At 32.9% G+C, this 26,628-nt stretch overlaps 1 protein-coding gene across 3 annotated transcripts; it reads left to right on the top strand.

Annotated features, from left to right (window-relative positions):
* The first annotated feature begins 180 nt into the window (after positions 1-180).
* LOC143917193 (pyruvate kinase-like) lies at positions 181-26,322 on the top strand. Of its 3 annotated transcripts, none has more exons than XM_077438656.1 (10): positions 181-326; positions 22,936-23,065; positions 23,199-23,422; positions 23,502-23,831; positions 23,907-24,053; positions 24,144-24,245; positions 24,327-24,572; positions 24,666-24,888; positions 24,973-25,129; positions 25,903-26,149. In XM_077438656.1, the coding sequence occupies exons 1-10, from the start codon at positions 309-311 to the stop codon at positions 25,913-25,915; spliced, it is 1,590 nt and encodes a 529-aa protein (XP_077294782.1). In that variant the 5' UTR covers positions 181-308; the 3' UTR covers positions 25,916-26,149. The 3 variants fall into 3 exon arrangements, with proteins under 3 accessions (XP_077294782.1, XP_077294783.1, XP_077294781.1); XM_077438657.1 differs by lacking the exon at positions 181-326 and adding an exon at positions 16,007-16,173 and having other exon boundaries at positions 25,903-26,322; XM_077438655.1 differs by lacking the exon at positions 181-326 and adding an exon at positions 22,187-22,575.
* The last annotated feature ends 306 nt before the right edge of the window (positions 26,323-26,628 follow it).

Below are 26,628 nucleotides of genomic sequence, written 5' to 3'. Positions count from 1 at the left end.
TAATACATTAAAAATGTATGGGTTTGATAGTTATTAATGTCACTATAATTTAATCTATAATATATCAAAGTCATAAGCTGTGAACAAAATTTATAATTAATTGTTATTATATATATTTTTTCTTATCGTGAAACACGATTAAATTATGAAAAAGAAAATAGATTATTTTATAGGTAAGTAACTTTACGAACTCACTACATTTCTTTAAGTTTTGTTACAATAATGTGAATAGGAAGCAATGGGCAATGTCAAAAGGACAATTCGACCATTGAATGAACGGAACAGTTTGACACAGAATCTGTGCAAGAATGGACCGTCGCAGCAGTGTAAGTACTCATCAAATTGAATATTCGAATAAATTCTATGCGCATATGTATTATTATTATTATAATTCATATAATAATTCGTATAATTACAAACATTTCTCATTTTTTTGTTCTTATTGATATATTTATATTTAATATTGTAGTTTGATGAAACAATTGTGCGTTTAGTTGACAAATTGACACACAGATTAACAACAGTCGAACCTAAGCTTACCGTAATCAATATAAATTTATAAATATGTTTATGTTTAATTGTTATTTTGTTTTTTTTTCTTTTTTGTGCTATATTTTTTGACCATTGTGGCGCTTTAGGAATTCCTGTTATGCCACAATGGTCTGTTTAAAATAAATAAATAAATAATTAGATAAACTAATCAGGACTGTCATTTATAATTAAATATGTGAAATTGTCAGTACGAGTGTCATAACTTAACACGCTTGTTATAATTTAACAAAATGTTATTTTCAAATTCAAAATTGTAATGCAAGTTTTTAGTTAATGTTTCACAAAGTCATTGATTTATTAATATTATATTAAAAGACACATGACGTATTAATTTATAGTGTATAGATTAATAGAAATCTATAGAACTATCTTACTGTAAAATGATATGCTAATTCCGTATGGTTTTGAGTATGATAAGATAGCAAAAATGTACAGCAAATATCGCGTAAAGCAAGATTAATATTTTTATGAGATAATCTTTCCAAAGCTCCTGAAAATATCACCACTAATACTCATTTTGACTCGGTGCACAGCACATAATCCCGAGAGAAATGTCAATTTATGAAGCATGGATAAATATGCTGATATTGCAATGTGTTGCAATATTTAACCGTAATCATCATATAACAGTTATATGATGATTAAGGTCATATGAGAAGTATTTGCATGTATGTATGTACTACAAATATTGTGCCATACATGTATTCACATTGATAGCGTTAACGATGCTTTTATCACGTGTTTGTAATTCTTTTTCACTTCCTCACTAGTATCATATTAAATATAAATGATTTATCACAAACATAAATGCTACCTTAAAATCCGCGAAAAATATATTCAACACCGGTTATCAGCATTGATATACATATACATATGTACATAGTATAAAGCAGTTGCATTTTATTGCAAAACTATAAGAGTCCTTTTTTAAATTTATTTTTTGTAGTTGGATATGCACTTTTAATAACATTTTTATTTTAAGAATTGAGAATAACTAATTAACGAAATGTCTCATTGTTTTATTTATTCACTTATTCTCAAGGTCTTTTCCAAATAGTGAGAAAGCTTAGTTTTTATATAAAGAAAGCAAATATTCTCCTGTAAACAAAATGCATTTGAAATGAAATCACATATTATGTTGATCTCCATGATTCCATTAATAGAATACGTAGGCGGATGTATGACGTTTATACACAGAGCTGGATTGAGATAAATAAAATCTCATCAAATAAAAATCAATATCTTTATCGGTCATAGTAAAGTACTGTGTAGGATAACAGAACATACAGATTTTATTTCAATCGGTTAAAAATTAAAAGCTTTTTTTTTCCGCATGCCTCATAATTATTAGTATATTATTTATATATTACAAGTATATTATTAATATATACTATTATTAGTATATTATTAATATATACTATTATTAGTATATTATTAATATATTAAAATAAAGATGATTATTTTAGATTTACATACATTTTATATTAATTAGAAGTATTGTGTTAATAATTTTTTAACGTCATTACATACTTCTGCTAATTGTTATAATAATAAAGAAGAATGTTTAATCATAATTAATTAAATAGTTATTCCGCGAGTTGGTGCTGATTGTACCTAGTTAATTTGTATTTATTTTTTATCACAAAGTTTATTTATTGGTAGAATATACAAGCCTAGGATATCATAGACTTATCATATTGCGCTCAAGAATGTTAAGATTAGACTTTTATTATTCCAACATAAATGACTGTACCAAGAATTATACAATGTACATTTAAAAATACATGTATGTATACATGTATGCATGTTGATGAAAAAAGTCACTAAATCAACTTTACATATCTATATACTTACATCTTTCGTAACTTATTTTAGCAATAGAATAGAAATTATTTACAATAATATTTTTGGGTTAAATTTAGTTTTCCTAAAATAAAGTTTTTCAAGATATTGAGATATATGTACATACAATATCTCAATGCATATTTAACTTCTTGTGTGAAACAATTTTGTTAACAAGATTTTTTAAATATAATAAATATGTAAATTTTTTGAGTCCAATAAAATATAAACGAGATTTCGTTTGGTTTGCTTTATACTATGTATATTTATTTTAAATTATACATTTGCTTTTCTTTTTGATTTTAAAACGGTAAGACTAAAATCATTTACTAAGTACATAGTTAAGAATGTAATTGGTCATCAAGCATCCTAGTTATGTGCATGTACATTTTCTTTATAAAATTAATTTATCTTTTATCTATATATATAATGAATGTCTGTGTGCGTGTGTGTGTCTCGAATAGGCTCCTAAGCCACTGAAGCGATTACGATGGAACTTTCATGATTTGTTGTATGCATGTCCGGGAAGATTATTGTGAAAAAAAAACGGGAACGGAAACGGGAAAAACGGGAATGAGTGTCATTGCAGCGCAATAATTTCAAATGTGTTCGCTACCTGCGTTTTTCCGACAAATGGGAACGGGATCGGGAATTGCATGCGTTATTATGGCATTGCAACGCATGCTGGGGTTCAGCTAGTATATACATATATACAGTGGCGGACTGGGACTGAAATCAGTGCATGCCAGGAGTCAAAGGGGGCCCCCGGGGTTACAAAAATTTGTCCCCCCCCCCCCATATAACAAAATTGTCCTCTTTCCATCACGCTTAAAATCAAGGGTAAAAAATAAATGGAATTTTAAAAAATGGAATAAACAAATTTAGGTACAAGAAAAATGGCAAAAGCCAAATAGATCCATAAATTACATTGTATATTTAGTTTTAACCCTTGTCCTAGGTAAGAATGCAAAATTGAATATTTTTTTAAAAAATCTTTTTTATATCGGAATAAAAATGGAAAATATTCTTTGCATACACCTTATTGAGTTATAAAATATGAAAATTTTAGCTTCTTACATAATATTTTTTCAAAAATACCCTTATTTTTTTCATATTTTATAACTAATTTTTGAAAAAATCATTATAAAAAAATATTATGTAAAAAGCGCCGCAGGCGAAAAATTTTTTCCAAAAATCTTCACATGGTCAACAAAATAAATAGACCATCAAACTGAGTCACTAAAAAACTATCAATTAACTTAATTTCTACCGATTGTCTTTTCACTTTACCTATGTACATATGTACGTAATAACAACAAGCGAAAATTCGAACTCAGAATCGATCACTGATCACTAGTCACTGGACCCAGAAGGTGCCGCGTATTGTTCAAAGGTTGTAAATGCATTGTTAAAGGTTTGCCGAACCTTTTTTACAAAGGATTTACAACAATGGAACAATGGATAGCACTGTGACTATCCTACCTCTACTGATCACGTTTACATAATATAGAAAAATGCGGCTCTGTGTGTCTGAGTGTGTGTTTCTGTGTCTTTTTATTATTTTATATATGTATTCGTATATATAAAATTATTTTTATCTCAACCGGAAGTAGTACTTTTACCCTATAAGATCGAGGTATTTTTATTTTTTTCTCGGAAACTTTTCGACGTATTGAACTGACATTTCATATCTATAATTATAAACCTAATGCTTGATATATAAAATTTCGTGAACACCCGTTGACCGAAAGTGACAGTTTACTCCTGTTGGCAGTTTACCGGATTTTTCTTCCACTATTTAAAATTGTGTATTTAAATCTTACTATATCGTCGAAGTATGTATAATCAAATGTTATTTTGAAAGTATGAAGTAAATTTAAATTGCTGGTTGATAATGAATTGTCCTATCAAAATTGTTTTAAGCAATTCAGTTTATATTATTCACAGAAATTCGTTTATTCCCATTTTTATTTCAGTAGGTAGTCGTTACATAGATATTGGTATATACATAATCTTGAGGTTGGAAATGGGCCCGGCAAAAGGGCCCACGTAAATGTTGAAACTTACATTTCGAGCCTAATAAAAAAGTTAACCGATCCTTGCGCTGTTAAAGCTGGTATTAGTTGTTTGTGTATGTCCTAAGAAATTTGTTTTGTTGAAATATCCAAACTTTAGGTCCCAAAGTGCAATATCCTATAAATTTTTACACACGTGAAGTAGTTAAAAAGTTATTTAATTTTACTGAGGGCCAATATTTTCTAAAAGATAGTGGGGCCCCCATGCCATCGGGCATGTTCGCTTGTATGGCCAGTCCGCCACTGCATATATATGTATACAAATGAATGTCTGTGTGTGTGTTTCGAATAGGCTCCTAAGCCACTGAAGCGATTACGATGGAACTTTCATGATTTGTTGTATGCATGTCCGGGAAGATTATTGTGAAAAAAAAACGGGAAAAAACGGGAACGGAAACGGGAAAAACGGGAATGAGTGTCATTGCAGCGCAATAATTTCAAATGTGTTCGCTACCTGCGTTTTTCCGACAAATGGGAACGGGATCGGGAATTGCATGCGTTATTATGGCATTGCAACGCATGCTGGGGTTCAGCTAGTATATACATATATATGTATACAAATGAATGTCTGTGTGTGTGTTTCGAATAGGCTCCTAAGCCACTGAAGCGATTACGATGGAACTTTCATGATTTGTTGTATGCATGTCCGGGAAGATTATTGTGAAAAAAAAACGGGAAAAAACGGGAACGGAAACGGGAAAAACGGGAATGAGTGTCATTGCAGCGCAATAATTTCAAATGTGTTCGCTACCTGCGTTTTTCCGACAAATGGGAACGGGATCGGGAATTGCATGCGTTATTATGGCATTGCAACGCATGCTGGGGTTCAGCTAGTATATACATATACATATATGTATACAAATGAATGTCTGTGTGTGTGTTTCGAATAGGCTCCTAAGCCACTGAAGCGATTACGATGGAACTTTCAGGATTTGTTGTATGCATGTCCGGGAAGATCACTGAAAAAAAAAACGGGAACGGAAACGGGAAACACGGGAATGAGTGTCATTCGCTATAATTTCAAATGTTTTCGCGTCGCGACCAGTTGTTCCGAAAAATGGGAACGGGAACGGGAATTGCATGCGTTATTATGGCATTGCAACGCATGCTGGGGTTCAGCTAGTATATACATATATACAGTGGCGGACTGGGACTGAAATCAGTGCATGCCAGGAGTCAAAGGGGGCCCCCGGGGTTACAAAAATTTGTCCCCCCCCCCCATATAACAAAATTGTCCTCTTTCCATCACGCTTAAAATCAAGGGTAAAAAATAAATGGAATTTTAAAAAATGGAATAAACAAATTTAGGTACAAGAAAAATGGCAAAAGCCAAATAGATCCATAAATTACATTGTATATTTAGTTTTAACCCTTGTCCTAGGTAAGAATGCAAAATTGAATATTTTTTTAAAAAATCTTTTTTATATCGGAATAAAAATGGAAAATATTCTTTGCATACACCTTATTGAGTTATAAAATATGAAAATTTTAGCTTCTTACATAATATTTTTTCAAAAATACCCTTATTTTTTTCATATTTTATAACTAATTTTTGAAAAAATCATTATAAAAAAATATTATGTAAAAAGCGCCGCAGGCGAAAAATTTTTTCCAAAAATCTTCACATGGTCAACAAAATAAATAGACCATCAAACTGAGTCACTAAAAAACTATCAATTAACTTAATTTCTACCGATTGTCTTTTCACTTTACCTATGTACATATGTACGTAATAACAACAAGCGAAAATTCGAACTCAGAATCGATCACTGATCACTAGTCACTGGACCCAGAAGGTGCCGCGTATTGTTCAAAGGTTGTAAATGCATTGTTAAAGGTTTGCCGAACCTTTTTTACAAAGGATTTACAACAATGGAACAATGGATAGCACTGTGACTATCCTACCTCTACTGATCACGTTTACATAATATAGAAAAATGCGGCTCTGTGTGTCTGAGTGTGTGTTTCTGTGTCTTTTTATTATTTTATATATGTATTCGTATATATAAAATTATTTTTATCTCAACCGGAAGTAGTACTTTTACCCTATAAGATCGAGGTATTTTTATTTTTTTCTCGGAAACTTTTCGACGTATTGAACTGACATTTCATATCTATAATTATAAACCTAATGCTTGATATATAAAATTTCGTGAACACCCGTTGACCGAAAGTGACAGTTTACTCCTGTTGGCAGTTTACCGGATTTTTCTTCCACTATTTAAAATTGTGTATTTAAATCTTACTATATCGTCGAAGTATGTATAATCAAATGTTATTTTGAAAGTATGAAGTAAATTTAAATTGCTGGTTGATAATGAATTGTCCTATCAAAATTGTTTTAAGCAATTCAGTTTATATTATTCACAGAAATTCGTTTATTCCCATTTTTATTTCAGTAGGTAGTCGTTACATAGATATTGGTATATACATAATCTTGAGGTTGGAAATGGGCCCGGCAAAAGGGCCCACGTAAATGTTGAAACTTACATTTCGAGCCTAATAAAAAAGTTAACCGATCCTTGCGCTGTTAAAGCTGGTATTAGTTGTTTGTGTATGTCCTAAGAAATTTGTTTTGTTGAAATATCCAAACTTTAGGTCCCAAAGTGCAATATCCTATAAATTTTTACACACGTGAAGTAGTTAAAAAGTTATTTAATTTTACTGAGGGCCAATATTTTCTAAAAGATAGTGGGGCCCCCATGCCATCGGGCATGTTCGCTTGTATGGCCAGTCCGCCACTGCATATATATGTATACAAATGAATGTCTGTGTGTGTGTTTCGAATAGGCTCCTAAGCCACTGAAGCGATTACGATGGAACTTTCATGATTTGTTGTATGCATGTCCGGGAAGATTATTGTGAAAAAAAAACGGGAAAAAACGGGAACGGAAACGGGAAAAACGGGAATGAGTGTCATTGCAGCGCAATAATTTCAAATGTGTTCGCTACCTGCGTTTTTCCGACAAATGGGAACGGGATCGGGAATTGCATGCGTTATTATGGCATTGCAACGCATGCTGGGGTTCAGCTAGTATATACATATATATGTATACAAATGAATGTCTGTGTGTGTGTTTCGAATAGGCTCCTAAGCCACTGAAGCGATTACGATGGAACTTTCATGATTTGTTGTATGCATGTCCGGGAAGATTATTGTGAAAAAAAAACGGGAAAAAACGGGAACGGAAACGGGAAAAACGGGAATGAGTGTCATTGCAGCGCAATAATTTCAAATGTGTTCGCTACCTGCGTTTTTCCGACAAATGGGAACGGGATCGGGAATTGCATGCGTTATTATGGCATTGCAACGCATGCTGGGGTTCAGCTAGTATATACATATACATATATGTATACAAATGAATGTCTGTGTGTGTGTTTCGAATAGGCTCCTAAGCCACTGAAGCGATTACGATGGAACTTTCAGGATTTGTTGTATGCATGTCCGGGAAGATCACTGAAAAAAAAAACGGGAACGGAAACGGGAAACACGGGAATGAGTGTCATTCGCTATAATTTCAAATGTTTTCGCGTCGCGACCAGTTGTTCCGAAAAATGGGAACGGGAACGGGAATTGCATGCGTTATTATGGCATTGCAACGCATGCTGGGGTTCAGCTAGTATATACATATATACAGTGGCGGACTGGGACTGAAATCAGTGCATGCCAGGAGTCAAAGGGGGCCCCCGGGGTTACAAAAATTTGTCCCCCCCCCCCATATAACAAAATTGTCCTCTTTCCATCACGCTTAAAATCAAGGGTAAAAAATAAATGGAATTTTAAAAAATGGAATAAACAAATTTAGGTACAAGAAAAATGGCAAAAGCCAAATAGATCCATAAATTACATTGTATATTTAGTTTTAACCCTTGTCCTAGGTAAGAATGCAAAATTGAATATTTTTTTAAAAAATCTTTTTTATATCGGAATAAAAATGGAAAATATTCTTTGCATACACCTTATTGAGTTATAAAATATGAAAATTTTAGCTTCTTACATAATATTTTTTCAAAAATACCCTTATTTTTTTCATATTTTATAACTAATTTTTGAAAAAATCATTATAAAAAAATATTATGTAAAAAGCGCCGCAGGCGAAAAATTTTTTCCAAAAATCTTCACATGGTCAACAAAATAAATAGACCATCAAACTGAGTCACTAAAAAACTATCAATTAACTTAATTTCTACCGATTGTCTTTTCACTTTACCTATGTACATATGTACGTAATAACAACAAGCGAAAATTCGAACTCAGAATCGATCACTGATCACTAGTCACTGGACCCAGAAGGTGCCGCGTATTGTTCAAAGGTTGTAAATGCATTGTTAAAGGTTTGCCGAACCTTTTTTACAAAGGATTTACAACAATGGAACAATGGATAGCACTGTGACTATCCTACCTCTACTGATCACGTTTACATAATATAGAAAAATGCGGCTCTGTGTGTCTGAGTGTGTGTTTCTGTGTCTTTTTATTATTTTATATATGTATTCGTATATATAAAATTATTTTTATCTCAACCGGAAGTAGTACTTTTACCCTATAAGATCGAGGTATTTTTATTTTTTTCTCGGAAACTTTTCGACGTATTGAACTGACATTTCATATCTATAATTATAAACCTAATGCTTGATATATAAAATTTCGTGAACACCCGTTGACCGAAAGTGACAGTTTACTCCTGTTGGCAGTTTACCGGATTTTTCTTCCACTATTTAAAATTGTGTATTTAAATCTTACTATATCGTCGAAGTATGTATAATCAAATGTTATTTTGAAAGTATGAAGTAAATTTAAATTGCTGGTTGATAATGAATTGTCCTATCAAAATTGTTTTAAGCAATTCAGTTTATATTATTCACAGAAATTCGTTTATTCCCATTTTTATTTCAGTAGGTAGTCGTTACATAGATATTGGTATATACATAATCTTGAGGTTGGAAATGGGCCCGGCAAAAGGGCCCACGTAAATGTTGAAACTTACATTTCGAGCCTAATAAAAAAGTTAACCGATCCTTGCGCTGTTAAAGCTGGTATTAGTTGTTTGTGTATGTCCTAAGAAATTTGTTTTGTTGAAATATCCAAACTTTAGGTCCCAAAGTGCAATATCCTATAAATTTTTACACACGTGAAGTAGTTAAAAAGTTATTTAATTTTACTGAGGGCCAATATTTTCTAAAAGATAGTGGGGCCCCCATGCCATCGGGCATGTTCGCTTGTATGGCCAGTCCGCCACTGCATATATATGTATACAAATGAATGTCTGTGTGTGTGTTTCGAATAGGCTCCTAAGCCACTGAAGCGATTACGATGGAACTTTCATGATTTGTTGTATGCATGTCCGGGAAGATTATTGTGAAAAAAAAACGGGAAAAAACGGGAACGGAAACGGGAAAAACGGGAATGAGTGTCATTGCAGCGCAATAATTTCAAATGTGTTCGCTACCTGCGTTTTTCCGACAAATGGGAACGGGATCGGGAATTGCATGCGTTATTATGGCATTGCAACGCATGCTGGGGTTCAGCTAGTATATACATATATATGTATACAAATGAATGTCTGTGTGTGTGTTTCGAATAGGCTCCTAAGCCACTGAAGCGATTACGATGGAACTTTCATGATTTGTTGTATGCATGTCCGGGAAGATTATTGTGAAAAAAAAACGGGAAAAAACGGGAACGGAAACGGGAAAAACGGGAATGAGTGTCATTGCAGCGCAATAATTTCAAATGTGTTCGCTACCTGCGTTTTTCCGACAAATGGGAACGGGATCGGGAATTGCATGCGTTATTATGGCATTGCAACGCATGCTGGGGTTCAGCTAGTATATACATATACATATATGTATACAAATGAATGTCTGTGTGTGTGTTTCGAATAGGCTCCTAAGCCACTGAAGCGATTACGATGGAACTTTCAGGATTTGTTGTATGCATGTCCGGGAAGATCACTGAAAAAAAAAACGGGAACGGAAACGGGAAACACGGGAATGAGTGTCATTCGCTATAATTTCAAATGTTTTCGCGTCGCGACCAGTTGTTCCGAAAAATGGGAACGGGAACGGGAATTGCATGCGTTATTATGGCATTGCAACGCATGCTGGGGTTCAGCTAGTATATACATATATACAGTGGCGGACTGGGACTGAAATCAGTGCATGCCAGGAGTCAAAGGGGGCCCCCGGGGTTACAAAAATTTGTCCCCCCCCCCCATATAACAAAATTGTCCTCTTTCCATCACGCTTAAAATCAAGGGTAAAAAATAAATGGAATTTTAAAAAATGGAATAAACAAATTTAGGTACAAGAAAAATGGCAAAAGCCAAATAGATCCATAAATTACATTGTATATTTAGTTTTAACCCTTGTCCTAGGTAAGAATGCAAAATTGAATATTTTTTTAAAAAATCTTTTTTATATCGGAATAAAAATGGAAAATATTCTTTGCATACACCTTATTGAGTTATAAAATATGAAAATTTTAGCTTCTTACATAATATTTTTTCAAAAATACCCTTATTTTTTTCATATTTTATAACTAATTTTTGAAAAAATCATTATAAAAAAATATTATGTAAAAAGCGCCGCAGGCGAAAAATTTTTTCCAAAAATCTTCACATGGTCAACAAAATAAATAGACCATCAAACTGAGTCACTAAAAAACTATCAATTAACTTAATTTCTACCGATTGTCTTTTCACTTTACCTATGTACATATGTACGTAATAACAACAAGCGAAAATTCGAACTCAGAATCGATCACTGATCACTAGTCACTGGACCCAGAAGGTGCCGCGTATTGTTCAAAGGTTGTAAATGCATTGTTAAAGGTTTGCCGAACCTTTTTTACAAAGGATTTACAACAATGGAACAATGGATAGCACTGTGACTATCCTACCTCTACTGATCACGTTTACATAATATAGAAAAATGCGGCTCTGTGTGTCTGAGTGTGTGTTTCTGTGTCTTTTTATTATTTTATATATGTATTCGTATATATAAAATTATTTTTATCTCAACCGGAAGTAGTACTTTTACCCTATAAGATCGAGGTATTTTTATTTTTTTCTCGGAAACTTTTCGACGTATTGAACTGACATTTCATATCTATAATTATAAACCTAATGCTTGATATATAAAATTTCGTGAACACCCGTTGACCGAAAGTGACAGTTTACTCCTGTTGGCAGTTTACCGGATTTTTCTTCCACTATTTAAAATTGTGTATTTAAATCTTACTATATCGTCGAAGTATGTATAATCAAATGTTATTTTGAAAGTATGAAGTAAATTTAAATTGCTGGTTGATAATGAATTGTCCTATCAAAATTGTTTTAAGCAATTCAGTTTATATTATTCACAGAAATTCGTTTATTCCCATTTTTATTTCAGTAGGTAGTCGTTACATAGATATTGGTATATACATAATCTTGAGGTTGGAAATGGGCCCGGCAAAAGGGCCCACGTAAATGTTGAAACTTACATTTCGAGCCTAATAAAAAAGTTAACCGATCCTTGCGCTGTTAAAGCTGGTATTAGTTGTTTGTGTATGTCCTAAGAAATTTGTTTTGTTGAAATATCCAAACTTTAGGTCCCAAAGTGCAATATCCTATAAATTTTTACACACGTGAAGTAGTTAAAAAGTTATTTAATTTTACTGAGGGCCAATATTTTCTAAAAGATAGTGGGGCCCCCATGCCATCGGGCATGTTCGCTTGTATGGCCAGTCCGCCACTGCATATATATGTATACAAATGAATGTCTGTGTGTGTGTTTCGAATAGGCTCCTAAGCCACTGAAGCGATTACGATGGAACTTTCATGATTTGTTGTATGCATGTCCGGGAAGATTATTGTGAAAAAAAAACGGGAAAAAACGGGAACGGAAACGGGAAAAACGGGAATGAGTGTCATTGCAGCGCAATAATTTCAAATGTGTTCGCTACCTGCGTTTTTCCGACAAATGGGAACGGGATCGGGAATTGCATGCGTTATTATGGCATTGCAACGCATGCTGGGGTTCAGCTAGTATATACATATATATGTATACAAATGAATGTCTGTGTGTGTGTTTCGAATAGGCTCCTAAGCCACTGAAGCGATTACGATGGAACTTTCATGATTTGTTGTATGCATGTCCGGGAAGATTATTGTGAAAAAAAAACGGGAAAAAACGGGAACGGAAACGGGAAAAACGGGAATGAGTGTCATTGCAGCGCAATAATTTCAAATGTGTTCGCTACCTGCGTTTTTCCGACAAATGGGAACGGGATCGGGAATTGCATGCGTTATTATGGCATTGCAACGCATGCTGGGGTTCAGCTAGTATATACATATACATATATGTATACAAATGAATGTCTGTGTGTGTGTTTCGAATAGGCTCCTAAGCCACTGAAGCGATTACGATGGAACTTTCAGGATTTGTTGTATGCATGTCCGGGAAGATCACTGAAAAAAAAAACGGGAACGGAAACGGGAAACACGGGAATGAGTGTCATTCGCTATAATTTCAAATGTTTTCGCGTCGCGACCAGTTGTTCCGAAAAATGGGAACGGGAACGGGAATTGCATGCGTTATTATGGCATTGCAACGCATGCTGGGGTTCAGCTAGTATATACATATATACAGTGGCGGACTGGGACTGAAATCAGTGCATGCCAGGAGTCAAAGGGGGCCCCCGGGGTTACAAAAATTTGTCCCCCCCCCCCATATAACAAAATTGTCCTCTTTCCATCACGCTTAAAATCAAGGGTAAAAAATAAATGGAATTTTAAAAAATGGAATAAACAAATTTAGGTACAAGAAAAATGGCAAAAGCCAAATAGATCCATAAATTACATTGTATATTTAGTTTTAACCCTTGTCCTAGGTAAGAATGCAAAATTGAATATTTTTTTAAAAAATCTTTTTTATATCGGAATAAAAATGGAAAATATTCTTTGCATACACCTTATTGAGTTATAAAATATGAAAATTTTAGCTTCTTACATAATATTTTTTCAAAAATACCCTTATTTTTTTCATATTTTATAACTAATTTTTGAAAAAATCATTATAAAAAAATATTATGTAAAAAGCGCCGCAGGCGAAAAATTTTTTCCAAAAATCTTCACATGGTCAACAAAATAAATAGACCATCAAACTGAGTCACTAAAAAACTATCAATTAACTTAATTTCTACCGATTGTCTTTTCACTTTACCTATGTACATATGTACGTAATAACAACAAGCGAAAATTCGAACTCAGAATCGATCACTGATCACTAGTCACTGGACCCAGAAGGTGCCGCGTATTGTTCAAAGGTTGTAAATGCATTGTTAAAGGTTTGCCGAACCTTTTTTACAAAGGATTTACAACAATGGAACAATGGATAGCACTGTGACTATCCTACCTCTACTGATCACGTTTACATAATATAGAAAAATGCGGCTCTGTGTGTCTGAGTGTGTGTTTCTGTGTCTTTTTATTATTTTATATATGTATTCGTATATATAAAATTATTTTTATCTCAACCGGAAGTAGTACTTTTACCCTATAAGATCGAGGTATTTTTATTTTTTTCTCGGAAACTTTTCGACGTATTGAACTGACATTTCATATCTATAATTATAAACCTAATGCTTGATATATAAAATTTCGTGAACACCCGTTGACCGAAAGTGACAGTTTACTCCTGTTGGCAGTTTACCGGATTTTTCTTCCACTATTTAAAATTGTGTATTTAAATCTTACTATATCGTCGAAGTATGTATAATCAAATGTTATTTTGAAAGTATGAAGTAAATTTAAATTGCTGGTTGATAATGAATTGTCCTATCAAAATTGTTTTAAGCAATTCAGTTTATATTATTCACAGAAATTCGTTTATTCCCATTTTTATTTCAGTAGGTAGTCGTTACATAGATATTGGTATATACATAATCTTGAGGTTGGAAATGGGCCCGGCAAAAGGGCCCACGTAAATGTTGAAACTTACATTTCGAGCCTAATAAAAAAGTTAACCGATCCTTGCGCTGTTAAAGCTGGTATTAGTTGTTTGTGTATGTCCTAAGAAATTTGTTTTGTTGAAATATCCAAACTTTAGGTCCCAAAGTGCAATATCCTATAAATTTTTACACACGTGAAGTAGTTAAAAAGTTATTTAATTTTACTGAGGGCCAATATTTTCTAAAAGATAGTGGGGCCCCCATGCCATCGGGCATGTTCGCTTGTATGGCCAGTCCGCCACTGCATATATATGTATACAAATGAATGTCTGTGTGTGTGTTTCGAATAGGCTCCTAAGCCACTGAAGCGATTACGATGGAACTTTCATGATTTGTTGTATGCATGTCCGGGAAGATTATTGTGAAAAAAAAACGGGAAAAAACGGGAACGGAAACGGGAAAAACGGGAATGAGTGTCATTGCAGCGCAATAATTTCAAATGTGTTCGCTACCTGCGTTTTTCCGACAAATGGGAACGGGATCGGGAATTGCATGCGTTATTATGGCATTGCAACGCATGCTGGGGTTCAGCTAGTATATACATATATATGTATACAAATGAATGTCTGTGTGTGTGTTTCGAATAGGCTCCTAAGCCACTGAAGCGATTACGATGGAACTTTCATGATTTGTTGTATGCATGTCCGGGAAGATTATTGTGAAAAAAAAACGGGAAAAAACGGGAACGGAAACGGGAAAAACGGGAATGAGTGTCATTGCAGCGCAATAATTTCAAATGTGTTCGCTACCTGCGTTTTTCCGACAAATGGGAACGGGATCGGGAATTGCATGCGTTATTATGGCATTGCAACGCATGCTGGGGTTCAGCTAGTATATACATATACATATATGTATACAAATGAATGTCTGTGTGTGTGTTTCGAATAGGCTCCTAAGCCACTGAAGCGATTACGATGGAACTTTCAGGATTTGTTGTATGCATGTCCGGGAAGATCACTGAAAAAAAAAACGGGAACGGAAACGGGAAACACGGGAATGAGTGTCATTCGCTATAATTTCAAATGTTTTCGCGTCGCGACCAGTTGTTCCGAAAAATGGGAACGGGAACGGGAATTGCATGCGTTATTATGGCATTGCAACGCATGCAGGGTTCAGCTAGTTATCGAATAAAACTAACAATGTTATAAATTAGTTTTGTTATTATTATTGAATTTTCTTTGATTTTTTTTAATTGGACTCAAACAAAACTTTTAAAATTACGCTATTCGTAATGGATGATATTTTCCTCAGTGAGATTTAATAATTTTTAGAGATGAAATAACTTTTTATATTATTCTGTTATATCAAAATATGTAACGCCTTCATACAAATAGAATGAATTGAATCCAAAAATTTTCAATAGAACAATTCCGATTCGTTGGATTGTATTGCAAGGCATTGTTGTGAAGTCAACCACCCTTTTCAATTAAATTGAGTTCAAGGACATCTCGTAAATAGACAAAGCATATATAGCAAATTGATGCCTTGCAACTAACGATTCCAGTTCCATATATATATAGGATGAAAAGCGTGAGGACCTGTTAATCTGAAAGGATTCGCGAATAGGAAGGGTGGGGTGTGGCATAACTTGACCGGAGTGTCCTTGCGAGTACTAGTTGCGAGTTGCGGTTCAGCTTCAGTCATCGGCCGATCGTTGCCGCGTGCGTTTCTTTGTTTGTTCCGCACGACCGTCTCTCGATCATGTCCAAGGTGAGTTTGCTGCTACATGTTCGCTTTCGTACCAGCCCGACCGGAACCGGAAACGATTTGAACGAAATCATTTTGCCACCTACGTCGAAATTTTCTTCTTGAATGGCAATTGGCGATTACGGTAAACATTGCCGTCCTTGTCCGACTAAACGATAGCCTTCCGACGGCGTAGTTAGTGCCGTTATGCCATTCGAAGGTGCGAATCGCAAATTGAATTGACGACAGCTGACAGCCGGCATTTTAACCTCACCGCTCCTCTAACCAGTGCTGCCAAATGCCAAACACCACCTGCCATCTGCTTTTATTGTCAAAATATCATATTTGATTGTAGTTACTCTGTATGTTTTATTATCCACGAATGGTAGCGTTTCTCAACCTTATTTGGGCCCGTAGCCCCTTTCCAATTTAATTTTTTTCTGTGCCCCCTCCCTTCCCAAAATAGTTACATATGCAAGTCTGTAACTGAGAGTTGGCGCGTTCTCATACTCACACAGAAGCGCGCGAAAGGGATAGACCGTCTTTTTTTACAAGGCTACTCTATGTTTCACTTCGCTAATGATTCAGGCAGTATTTCTACATTTTTCCGATCGGTTTGAAACTTTGCCATTTAGCGCGGTTTGGTCACCGATAGAAATTTAAATCGATTCTGTTAGTTCGATGGTGAAATATAATAGTAATAAATACGTTTAAGATTGCGAAGTTTTTGAAGACGTTGACGTTTGTTAGCTGGTAGCCTTATATTTTTAACTTTCCGCTACCCACTCGTGTTGTCAGGTTTTAATTATTTCAACGCCTTTAACTTTATCTTTTTCACAACTATATCTTATAAAATTTGCTTTGTGGTTCTCGTTGTCTCTCATATATGTATTTACTTCACTAATAGGTTAAATGAATTGTTCGCGCCAACTCTCGGTAACAGACCTGTACATATACAAAAAAGTTTACACCGTTTATTTTAAAATTACAGACTATGAATGTACATATGTAGATAAATACGTACGAATATTTTATATATAATATATTCTTATTCAAAATATATCCAGAAGTTATTTAGTTTCATCTAACTTGAGCTCTCATACCACTTTGCTGTTTAATATTAGTATCGATTGCATTAATATATAATGGATCTTTCACCCAATCTGGAATTTATTATATTTATATCATAAAATCGATACAATTTAATATTCTGTCTGATGACAAATAAAACATTTTAATTTTACTTATGAAAACTATTCAAATATAATATTTTTATTGTTTTATTCCGACTGTGGCGTAGCGCCCATAGAGTTTGCTTTTCCTCCCCAAAAGTTGATTTTTGGCTTGTGCCTCCCTTGAAATGTTCTGGGGCTCCAAGGGTCCGCGTGGGCCACGGTTGAAAATTGCTGGTCTATGGTAAGGCTAAAATAATCAAAATACTAAAAATAAAAACAAGGAAGTTTTTAAAGAAAAACTTGAAATTTATGCATTCTATTGTTTGAGGAAAATTCTCCTATAAGTTTTTCTTCTGTTTTCAAAGGAATAAACCTTATACAAAATGGAATACTTCAATTACATAAAATTAAATTACCAGAGAATCCAATTCTATTTATTGACATCAACCCGCCAATTACAAAAGATATATGAACTACAGAAGAACAAGCAATTAAAGATTTTATATCAATTTGACGAAAACAAATTAAACCTATATAAACCCCACATATTTGACAAATCTTTCGTAGCTTGTCGATTTTTTATCGCTCTATTTATTTATTTGATAATACTTGGTAGCATAGCCGATGGACCCAAATGGTTTGTTAATACATGAAGTTATAATACTAAAATACAAATATCGAATAAGTAAAAAAAAAACCGAAAAAAGTATAAAAAAACCAAAATAGAGGAAAAAACAAATTAAAAATTAAAAAAAAGAAGAAAAGACAAAAGATAAACAGGAAAAGGGAAGAATTATAAAAACCCATTCATATTATATTTAAAATATAAATATTAAATTTTAGTTTTTAATCATTCTTTCTTGTATCTTTTCTCTTAATCTTCTATAATTGAAAACGTGATGGGGATGTACTTAAACTTTATAAAAATAAAAATATAATTTTTCTCTATAATATCTGTTAATTAAACATTCGTTCATGTGCAAGTTAAATTCTGGTATAACAAATGTCGAAATAACCAAATTGCTAGTTTAGAGAAAGAACTTAATAGGTTACCAAATTGTTTAATTTAATTTATTATGGCAAGTTAATTTACTGGAATTTCAAAACTCAGTAGAGTAAATAAATAAAAAAATTATGAATTTTGGCTGATTTAATTTTTTTTTCAAAAAATAATTTCATTTAATATGATGATAAATTAAATAAAAAATATTGAGGCACGACCCATTTTTTTCGTACGTTAATTATCAAAAAAAAAACCATGTGCCACGTTCATCGCTGCGTGTTTTCGCTCTAACTCGTCTTAGTATACAGATGGTTATCCGAATATTGATCTAATCAACTTCGGCAACCATCAACTGGAAATTTACTCGTATTTAAGTACATATGTACATATTGTTCTGAATACTCTTCACTTAATTTGCCTTCAATGTTAAATTCATGAAATCTTCATAATATTAGCGTCCATCATAAATTTATTTAGTGGAAATGGAGACGAATGTATTCCAGGTAGAGGCAACGTTAAGATCTATTATATGTATCATTAGAAAAAGTTGTCTTCTACAATCCTACAGTAATCAGCAATTTATTTCAAATATGTATCCAGAGGTTTTTTATATTGATTAAAAAGCCTTGAATTTATATGGATTATGAGATGAAATAATCTTAAATCCGATTATATCTTGAAATATTACGCATGCATCACGCGTTACTTATTTTGAAGATTGGAAACTGAAATATTTATAAAGATTTATATTTAAATTGTATATGTGTATTTTATTTTGAATGGCTTATTTTTTATACATGAATATTACTGTGTGTAGCTATGTAGTTATCGTATTACGCAAGTTGATTTACATATGATAACTAACGAGATTAAGATCATTTCCATGGCTATATCTTTCCCTGGTTTGTTATTCTATTAAAAATTTGAATCGTCTTACAACGATGCAGTATCTTAACATTTTAGTGGTGCTTAACTTAATACAATATAAAAATAGTTCAGTTCATTTTTTTTTCAATTCAAATTGTAGCGTTTGATGACCCTAATCTTGACCGCGCTAAGCCAGCTGATCACGTGCTTTAGTGACTCCCAACTCGTGCTCCATTATGAATTCATCATAGGTCTAAATAACCTTTTGTTGTCTAGTTTTTTCTACACTTCTCATAGGTCTTTTCGAAAATAAATCACACACAAATTTATTTCCATAGTGAAAAAGAACATTCTAGATACGTATTTTAATATGTCGCATATGGTGTTTGTATATATGTAATATGTCATACATGTAAGTTCTTAATCAACATACATATCCCAAAATAGATGTATGTTTTGGAGCATCTGCTATACATAGTATATAATTATTTTATATTGGGGTTTATCGTTAGTGTTGATAATTACATAAATGAAAACAACAAAACGTTGGTAATTTGAGAAAATCCCACCTTCAAACAAAATCAATTTTGTATGAAGTAAAATACACTTGTTAGAATTATGTACGTAGTTCCATGTTAAAAAAATATAATATCACTGACGGTCTAACGCAGATGCTGATAAATATATTGTTTTGTTCAAATAAACAATTTAAATCGTTGCTCATATTGTTGCATCGCATATGTACTGAGGTCGAAAAATATTGCAAAATTCAATCTCAAGGTAATTAATTCTTAATAACAGATAAATACAACTATATCTGTGATTAGATCTAAACTGCAACAGGAAAATAAATATAGTACATACTATAATATGGCATAAAAGTTAAGTCATACAAGATTCATATTGGCATTATTAATGTACGAAACGTAATGCAGATTCATTGCAAATTTACGACTTTGATGATTTATAGAACCACGCGATATTTTTCATATAAAATTTATATTTTTACCATGGAGCTATTAAAGGTTGCCCCAAAGCGACACCTATGGTTTTAAACTTAATTTATAAATTATAAATTTGAAATTATATTCAAATAGTGGTGACAAATAGTAGGTAGGTTAGTTGCCAATTTGGTGAGGAACTGATTCAATAATGAAATCAAATAAATTGATCTGTTTTGAATTAGAGGAATTGAAACGCTTTTCTTATTTTATAATTTACATACATACATATATATGTTACAGTGAAAGCATATTTTAAGTGAAAATATATTTTCACCAATTCAAGCAGTGAAAATGTATCAAAACAATGAATTTACAAAGTTTAAATCTATAAATTTAACCCTAACAAACCAATCTTAAATGAATAGGGCCAACCCTTACTTAACCTAACCTATCCTAACCCTTAAATAATACCAATCCTAACAATTTAATCTTAAATGAATAAAACCAACCCTGAAAATGTAACTGGTTATGATTTCACTGAAACGTCTGAAATAATTTCACTGATATATACATAAAAACGGATGTGATTTATGTGGGTATGTATGTGGGGACGCGTGGACAAGTATGGAGATTTAAAAAAAAATAAATTTTAGAATACCAGGAGTATACATTATGCATAGGGATTTGGCGTGACGACCGATCGTGTCGAGGAAGCATGCGCGGGAGCGTACACACATACATCAAGAAGACACACATTTATTCATCATTTGGAACGGGTTGGATCGGCGAGTGTGTAATGCGCGCACTCAACTTTTTACGATTAACATGTGCGCGCGCCTATAAATTACCTTACATAATATTTATATATAACATATAACTTTATTTTAATTCGTGTATCAATTCCTTTCTAATGCCACCGGTTGAAATCAACGGGCATAACACTGGTTTATTTATATTACGCAAGCTAATTATAATTCTATGTATGTATGTAAAATGTATAAGATGTAATGTATTTTACTTTATAATATACTACTGGTTTTACCCGGTTTCGCTCGGTATTTGTAATATAAACCGCTTAAACATGGCAAAACAATCTAATAGTAAATATTCATTTGTTTTTTTTATTATTAAATTTATTTGAATCGAAAAAAATAATATTCAGCGATATCGATATCGCCATCATAGAAACTTTGATTTGTTTGAGATGTTCCCAACAAACCTTACATACAAAGTCTCTTTCGAAATTATATATTAGACTAGTTATTTTACCCGGCTTCGCTCGGTACTTGTTATATAAATCGCTTAAACATAGCTAATCTAATATGTAGTAAACATTTTATTACATTTATTTGAAAATTGATTTGTTTTTTTATTGAATTAAATGTCACAGATTCTACGAAGCAAAACATACATACATACATGCAAAGTCTCTTTCGAAATTATATATTAGATTATTAGATATCACACTTAATTTTAAGATTATATAATAGCACTCGTAACAAATGTTACTGACTTCTGGTTTATTTTTGTTTGAAAAATTCCGCATTGAAAATTAAAACGAGTTAAATCATATTTTGTTTTTTTTTTTTTTTTTCAATTAAAAGAAAACCGAGCGAAAAATATAAAACAAATGATTCAAAAACTTTACAAATCAAACTGGAGAGTTCTTACTAATTTTCGATTTGTCACCAAAGTTTTCTTAAATCATTGTGTAAACATGAATTCAAATCATTTAAAAACTGGAACACATAAGTTATACGAATATATGTATGTACGTATATATATCTCATGGTTACCAAAGTCATCCCATTTCTTTACCATGTGTGTTTATTATATGAACACGATCACTACCCAAGGCCGCATCACATTATCACCTGGACAACAACTTGATGCACAATAGCAATGCATTCGATGATTCGCAAGCATACTTATTATATAAAATACTGGGTCTATCTGTTATGAGACATGATTATGAGTCGGTTTTGGGGATGTTAAAGGTGGAGGTTGCGGGAAGGAGTTCGCGATGCGGAAACGTAATGGAAATTGGCAATCGGGTGTTTGTTTCAGCTCTGGCTACTACTGTATTTATATCTAGTTTTCCCAGTAGCGGTCGGCTCGGCGGAAAAACAGGAGCTTTTCCGTGCCGACGTTTGAGGTTGACAGAAGAGAATCGATCGCGACTAAAATTTGACATTGCCCCGACCAATTTTCACACACACACTCAGTGGGTTTTTTACGATAGTGTTTCGCTTCAGCTGATTTTCAGCTGACTGGGTAGTGGGGGAGTTGAGTCTGAGTCTGCGTGAAGGGCATTTCAAGTGCGATTTCCGCGGTGTTACTTAACAGGTGCTTCTCACGCCTGCTAACATCCTCGTTCGGTCGCGTCTCCTGCTCCAGGATGGTCTGGTTGACAAATTATGATTGTGGCACCGGAAAGGTAATCCAAAAAATAGGAAGAAAATCGAAGAAAAATTTAAAATTAGCTAAAGCTTTACATCTAAATCAATTCAATTACATTTGACGACGTCAAATATGATACAAATCATTTTTAGCACTGGAATTATTCAGATTTTGTATAGTTTGTTCTTTCATTTCTGTATATAAAACGTTTTAAAACACTAAAAATGCTAATTGAGCCCTTCAAAAGTCAAAACGTCTTGTATCATATATTATACGAATGCCTACTATACTTCTTTCTATAAATCTGAAAGAGTTATTCAATTTGATTTCTGAAAGGTTTGGTTGTACAATTCATACAGGGCAGTTGTTGTATTGAATTATGTTTTGTGTATTGCAGGTAGATAATGTTGTTCCCGGCATGCAGCTGCGGGCAGCTGATGCAGCGACCCATCTTCAGCATATGTGCGCTTTGGATATCGACTCCAAAGCGTCTTATGTTCGCCTTTCAGGCATCATCTGCACCATCGGTGAGTACGATTTGTATATGGATTTTCTTTAATCAATGTGTGACCGTATTGATTATTTCCGCTGCACTGCACTGCGGTGCAGTATGATTCATTGTTGTTTTGATTACATAGTCAATAATTTTAAAATGTTAAGGTCCGGCTTCGTTGGACGTCGCCATATTGGAAAAGATGATGGAAACCGGAATGAACATTGCTCGTTTGAACTTTTCGCACGGATCTCATGAATTCCACGCCAATACTATCCGTAACATCCGCCAAGCTGTTAAAAACTACAGCGCCAAGATCGGCATGGCGTATCCATTGGCTATCGCTTTGGATACAAAGGGTCCTGAAATCAGAACCGGTCTTTTAGCAGGGGTATTTTATGAAGTTGAAAATAGTTAACTTTTTCATTGATTAAAAACTATTGTTAGTAAATTTATAATTTATGTTATAGGGTGGCTCTGCTGAAGTTGAACTTAAAATCGGTCAAAACATTAAATTGACTACCAACAAGGAATACTTGGAGAAGGGAAGCGCCGAGTGCGTTTATTTAGATTATGATAACATCACTAAAGTTGTCAAACCCGGCAATCATATTTTCATTGATGATGGTCTGATATCTGTAATTTGTGAGGAAGTCCTAGCAGATTCTCTTGTTTGTAAAATTGAAAATGGAGGCATGCTTGGATCAAGGAAAGGTGTCAATTTACCCGGATTACCCATAGATTTACCTGCTGTGTCTGAAAAAGACAAGTCTGATTTAATGTTTGGTGTTGAACAAGAGGTAAGAATATTGTTAAAATATATATAAGGTCAATATTTATGTCACAGTAAGCTTATAATATCACATTATGTTTAGGTTGATATGATTTTTGCATCATTTATTCGAAATGGTGCTGCCCTGACTGAGATTAGAGGTATTTTGGGTGATAAAGGCAAAAATATTTTGATTATATCTAAAATAGAAAATCACCAGGGAATGGTCAACTTGGATGAAATTATTGAGGTATATATTATATGTAGCTCTTAACTAATTGTATAATTTGTCTATGTATATATTATAATATTTATTGTTTACATTAATGAATGTGTTTAGGCTTCAGATGGCATAATGGTTGCCAGAGGAGATTTGGGAATTGAAATACCTACTGAAAAAGTATTTTTGGCTCAAAAAGCTATGATTGCTAGGTGTAACAAGGTTATAATGCATTACTATTTTTTCTTTACTTCCATTTTTTTTTATATATATATGTATTTAATCTATATGTCGCAATTATAGGCTGGAAAACCTGTGATTTGCGCTACTCAAATGTTAGAGTCTATGGTGAAAAAGCCTCGTCCGACACGGGCTGAATCATCTGACGTTGCTAACGCTATTTTGGATGGTGCTGATTGTGTCATGTTATCTGGAGAAACCGCTAAGGGTGACTATCCACTTGAATGTGTCCGAACTATGGCTAACATTTGCAAAGAAGCTGAAGCAGCCATTTGGCAAAAGCAGATATTCAACGATCTTGCCGTTCAGGTGAATAAAATATCCTTCTATTATATGTATTTGCATCTTTTAATATATGTACGAAGTGTGATTTATTCTATAAATATAAATGCATTTGATTAGGTAACCGCTCCCATTGGTGCAGCTCATTCTGTCGCCATTGCTGCAGTTGAAGCATCGGCAAAATGCGTCGCGTCAGCAATCATAGTAATTACAACTTCTGGCCGATCGGCACATCTCGTTTCAAAATATAAACCACGTTGCCCGATCATTGCCGTTACTCGATATGCACAAACTGCTAGGCAAGCGCATTTATTCCGTGGTGTGCTTCCTCTTCAATATGAAGGTGAATGAAATTGTCGATTAAGTTTCTCATTTATTTATGGTTTTTAGTTTTAATACTGTAGCTTTGTTAATTTTTGAATTGCAGCGTCCGCTTTACCCGACTGGTTGAAGGATGTGGATGCTCGTGTTCAATTCGGCTTGAACTTCGGCAAACAGCGTGGCTTCATCAAAACCGGAGACTCAGTTGTTGTGGTTACTGGCTGGAAACAGGGTTCCGGTTTTACAAACACAATGCGCATAGTGTGCGTATAAATATTGTATACCAAACTGGGCTTATCATTTTTTTTATGTTGTTACCAAAACTAAACCGAGATTCTATGTTTTACTGTGAATGCTTACAATTTATTAATATTATTATTGTTGTGCATTCATTTTTTTTTGTACACTAACACTTGAACATCTGTTATTAATTTTTGGTTGTGATTTTTGTCCAAAAATGGTTTTATTAACTCTGAAATTATCATTCATATATTTAAAGCATGCATTTTATATTCATAATTATATATCTAATACGTTTATTGTGTGTGTTTATCAGCTTAGTGGATTTATAGAATTTTGTATGAGGACTGTTTGTTTAGTCCTAATGATCTATGTACATATACATACATATATTGGTTTTCATTGCATATGACGTTCAGTATTATTTTATCTTAATAGTATTTAAATTAATTAGACATTTTGTAACTTATTATTAATAATAACTATCAGTAATTGTGAAAAAAGCTGTATTTTTTTTTGTCCATTTAATAAAAAAGTTTTTTGTCTATTTAAACACTTACTAACAATGATTTATGTTTCTTTTGTTATTCCATATAATCTAAATAAAAGTCTATTTTAATGTAAGTATATTTTTATTTTGTATTTTTTTTTATATTTGTTGTAATTTTTACATTTCGTTTTGAATTTTTTCATCTTTTCTAACATTTGCATGCTTATGTACAGTGTGATGCGAAATTATTAAATGTTTATTTTTAATGACGTGTACTCATAAATTAAATTCATGTTTTTATTTCAGAATTGTCGATTAATATGTAGATGACATCCCACAATCAATGTAAACGATGGCCTTTGCTTAGTACTTGATGAATTCTAAAAACTACTAGCACCATTCATTCACGATCCAGTTTTATACATATAAATTCTAACAAAAATGTGACATTTCTTACAGTGATATATGTATTAATTCGTCTGAAACCGTATTTTAAAATATTAAAAAATATGTATGTGATGTATTTAAGAGAATGAATTAAATTATGTTTTTAAATTTGTGTTTCAATCTCTCTGCCCCATGTTGAATGTCTTTAATGTTTATTTCTCATGATTTATATTTTAATTTTTGTACTTTGGGATATGCGGTAAAAGTTTAAGAGCTTGGCATTATTGCAACTTCATGCTATGAAATTGAATAAACTACATTATATACAAATGATTTGATAAATCTGCAGTACTCATTTCATGCGTAATGATAAATATAGTTTTGATGTAATTATTCATGTAGTTTATAAAAATAAAATTTTAAAACATCTTTCGTTTTATGCTGAATGTTTCTGATTTGAGATTTTCAAATATTGGACGACGATTCTTTAAGAGTAAATTTAAAATAAGTCTTTTAAGTGAACCAATTCAAAAGTTCATAAAATTTATCATTATATGAAATTGATAAAATATATTTCAAAGTTGTCCATTACAGTAAAACTTCATATTTGGATTCATATTTGAGAAGAGTGAATGTTCATGATAT

Source organism: Arctopsyche grandis, chromosome 9 (assembly GCF_051622035.1).
Source record: "Arctopsyche grandis isolate Sample6627 chromosome 9, ASM5162203v2, whole genome shotgun sequence".
Lineage (NCBI taxonomy): Eukaryota > Metazoa > Arthropoda > Insecta > Trichoptera > Hydropsychidae > Arctopsyche > Arctopsyche grandis.
This window is presented reverse-complemented; position numbering and strand designations above follow the sequence as displayed.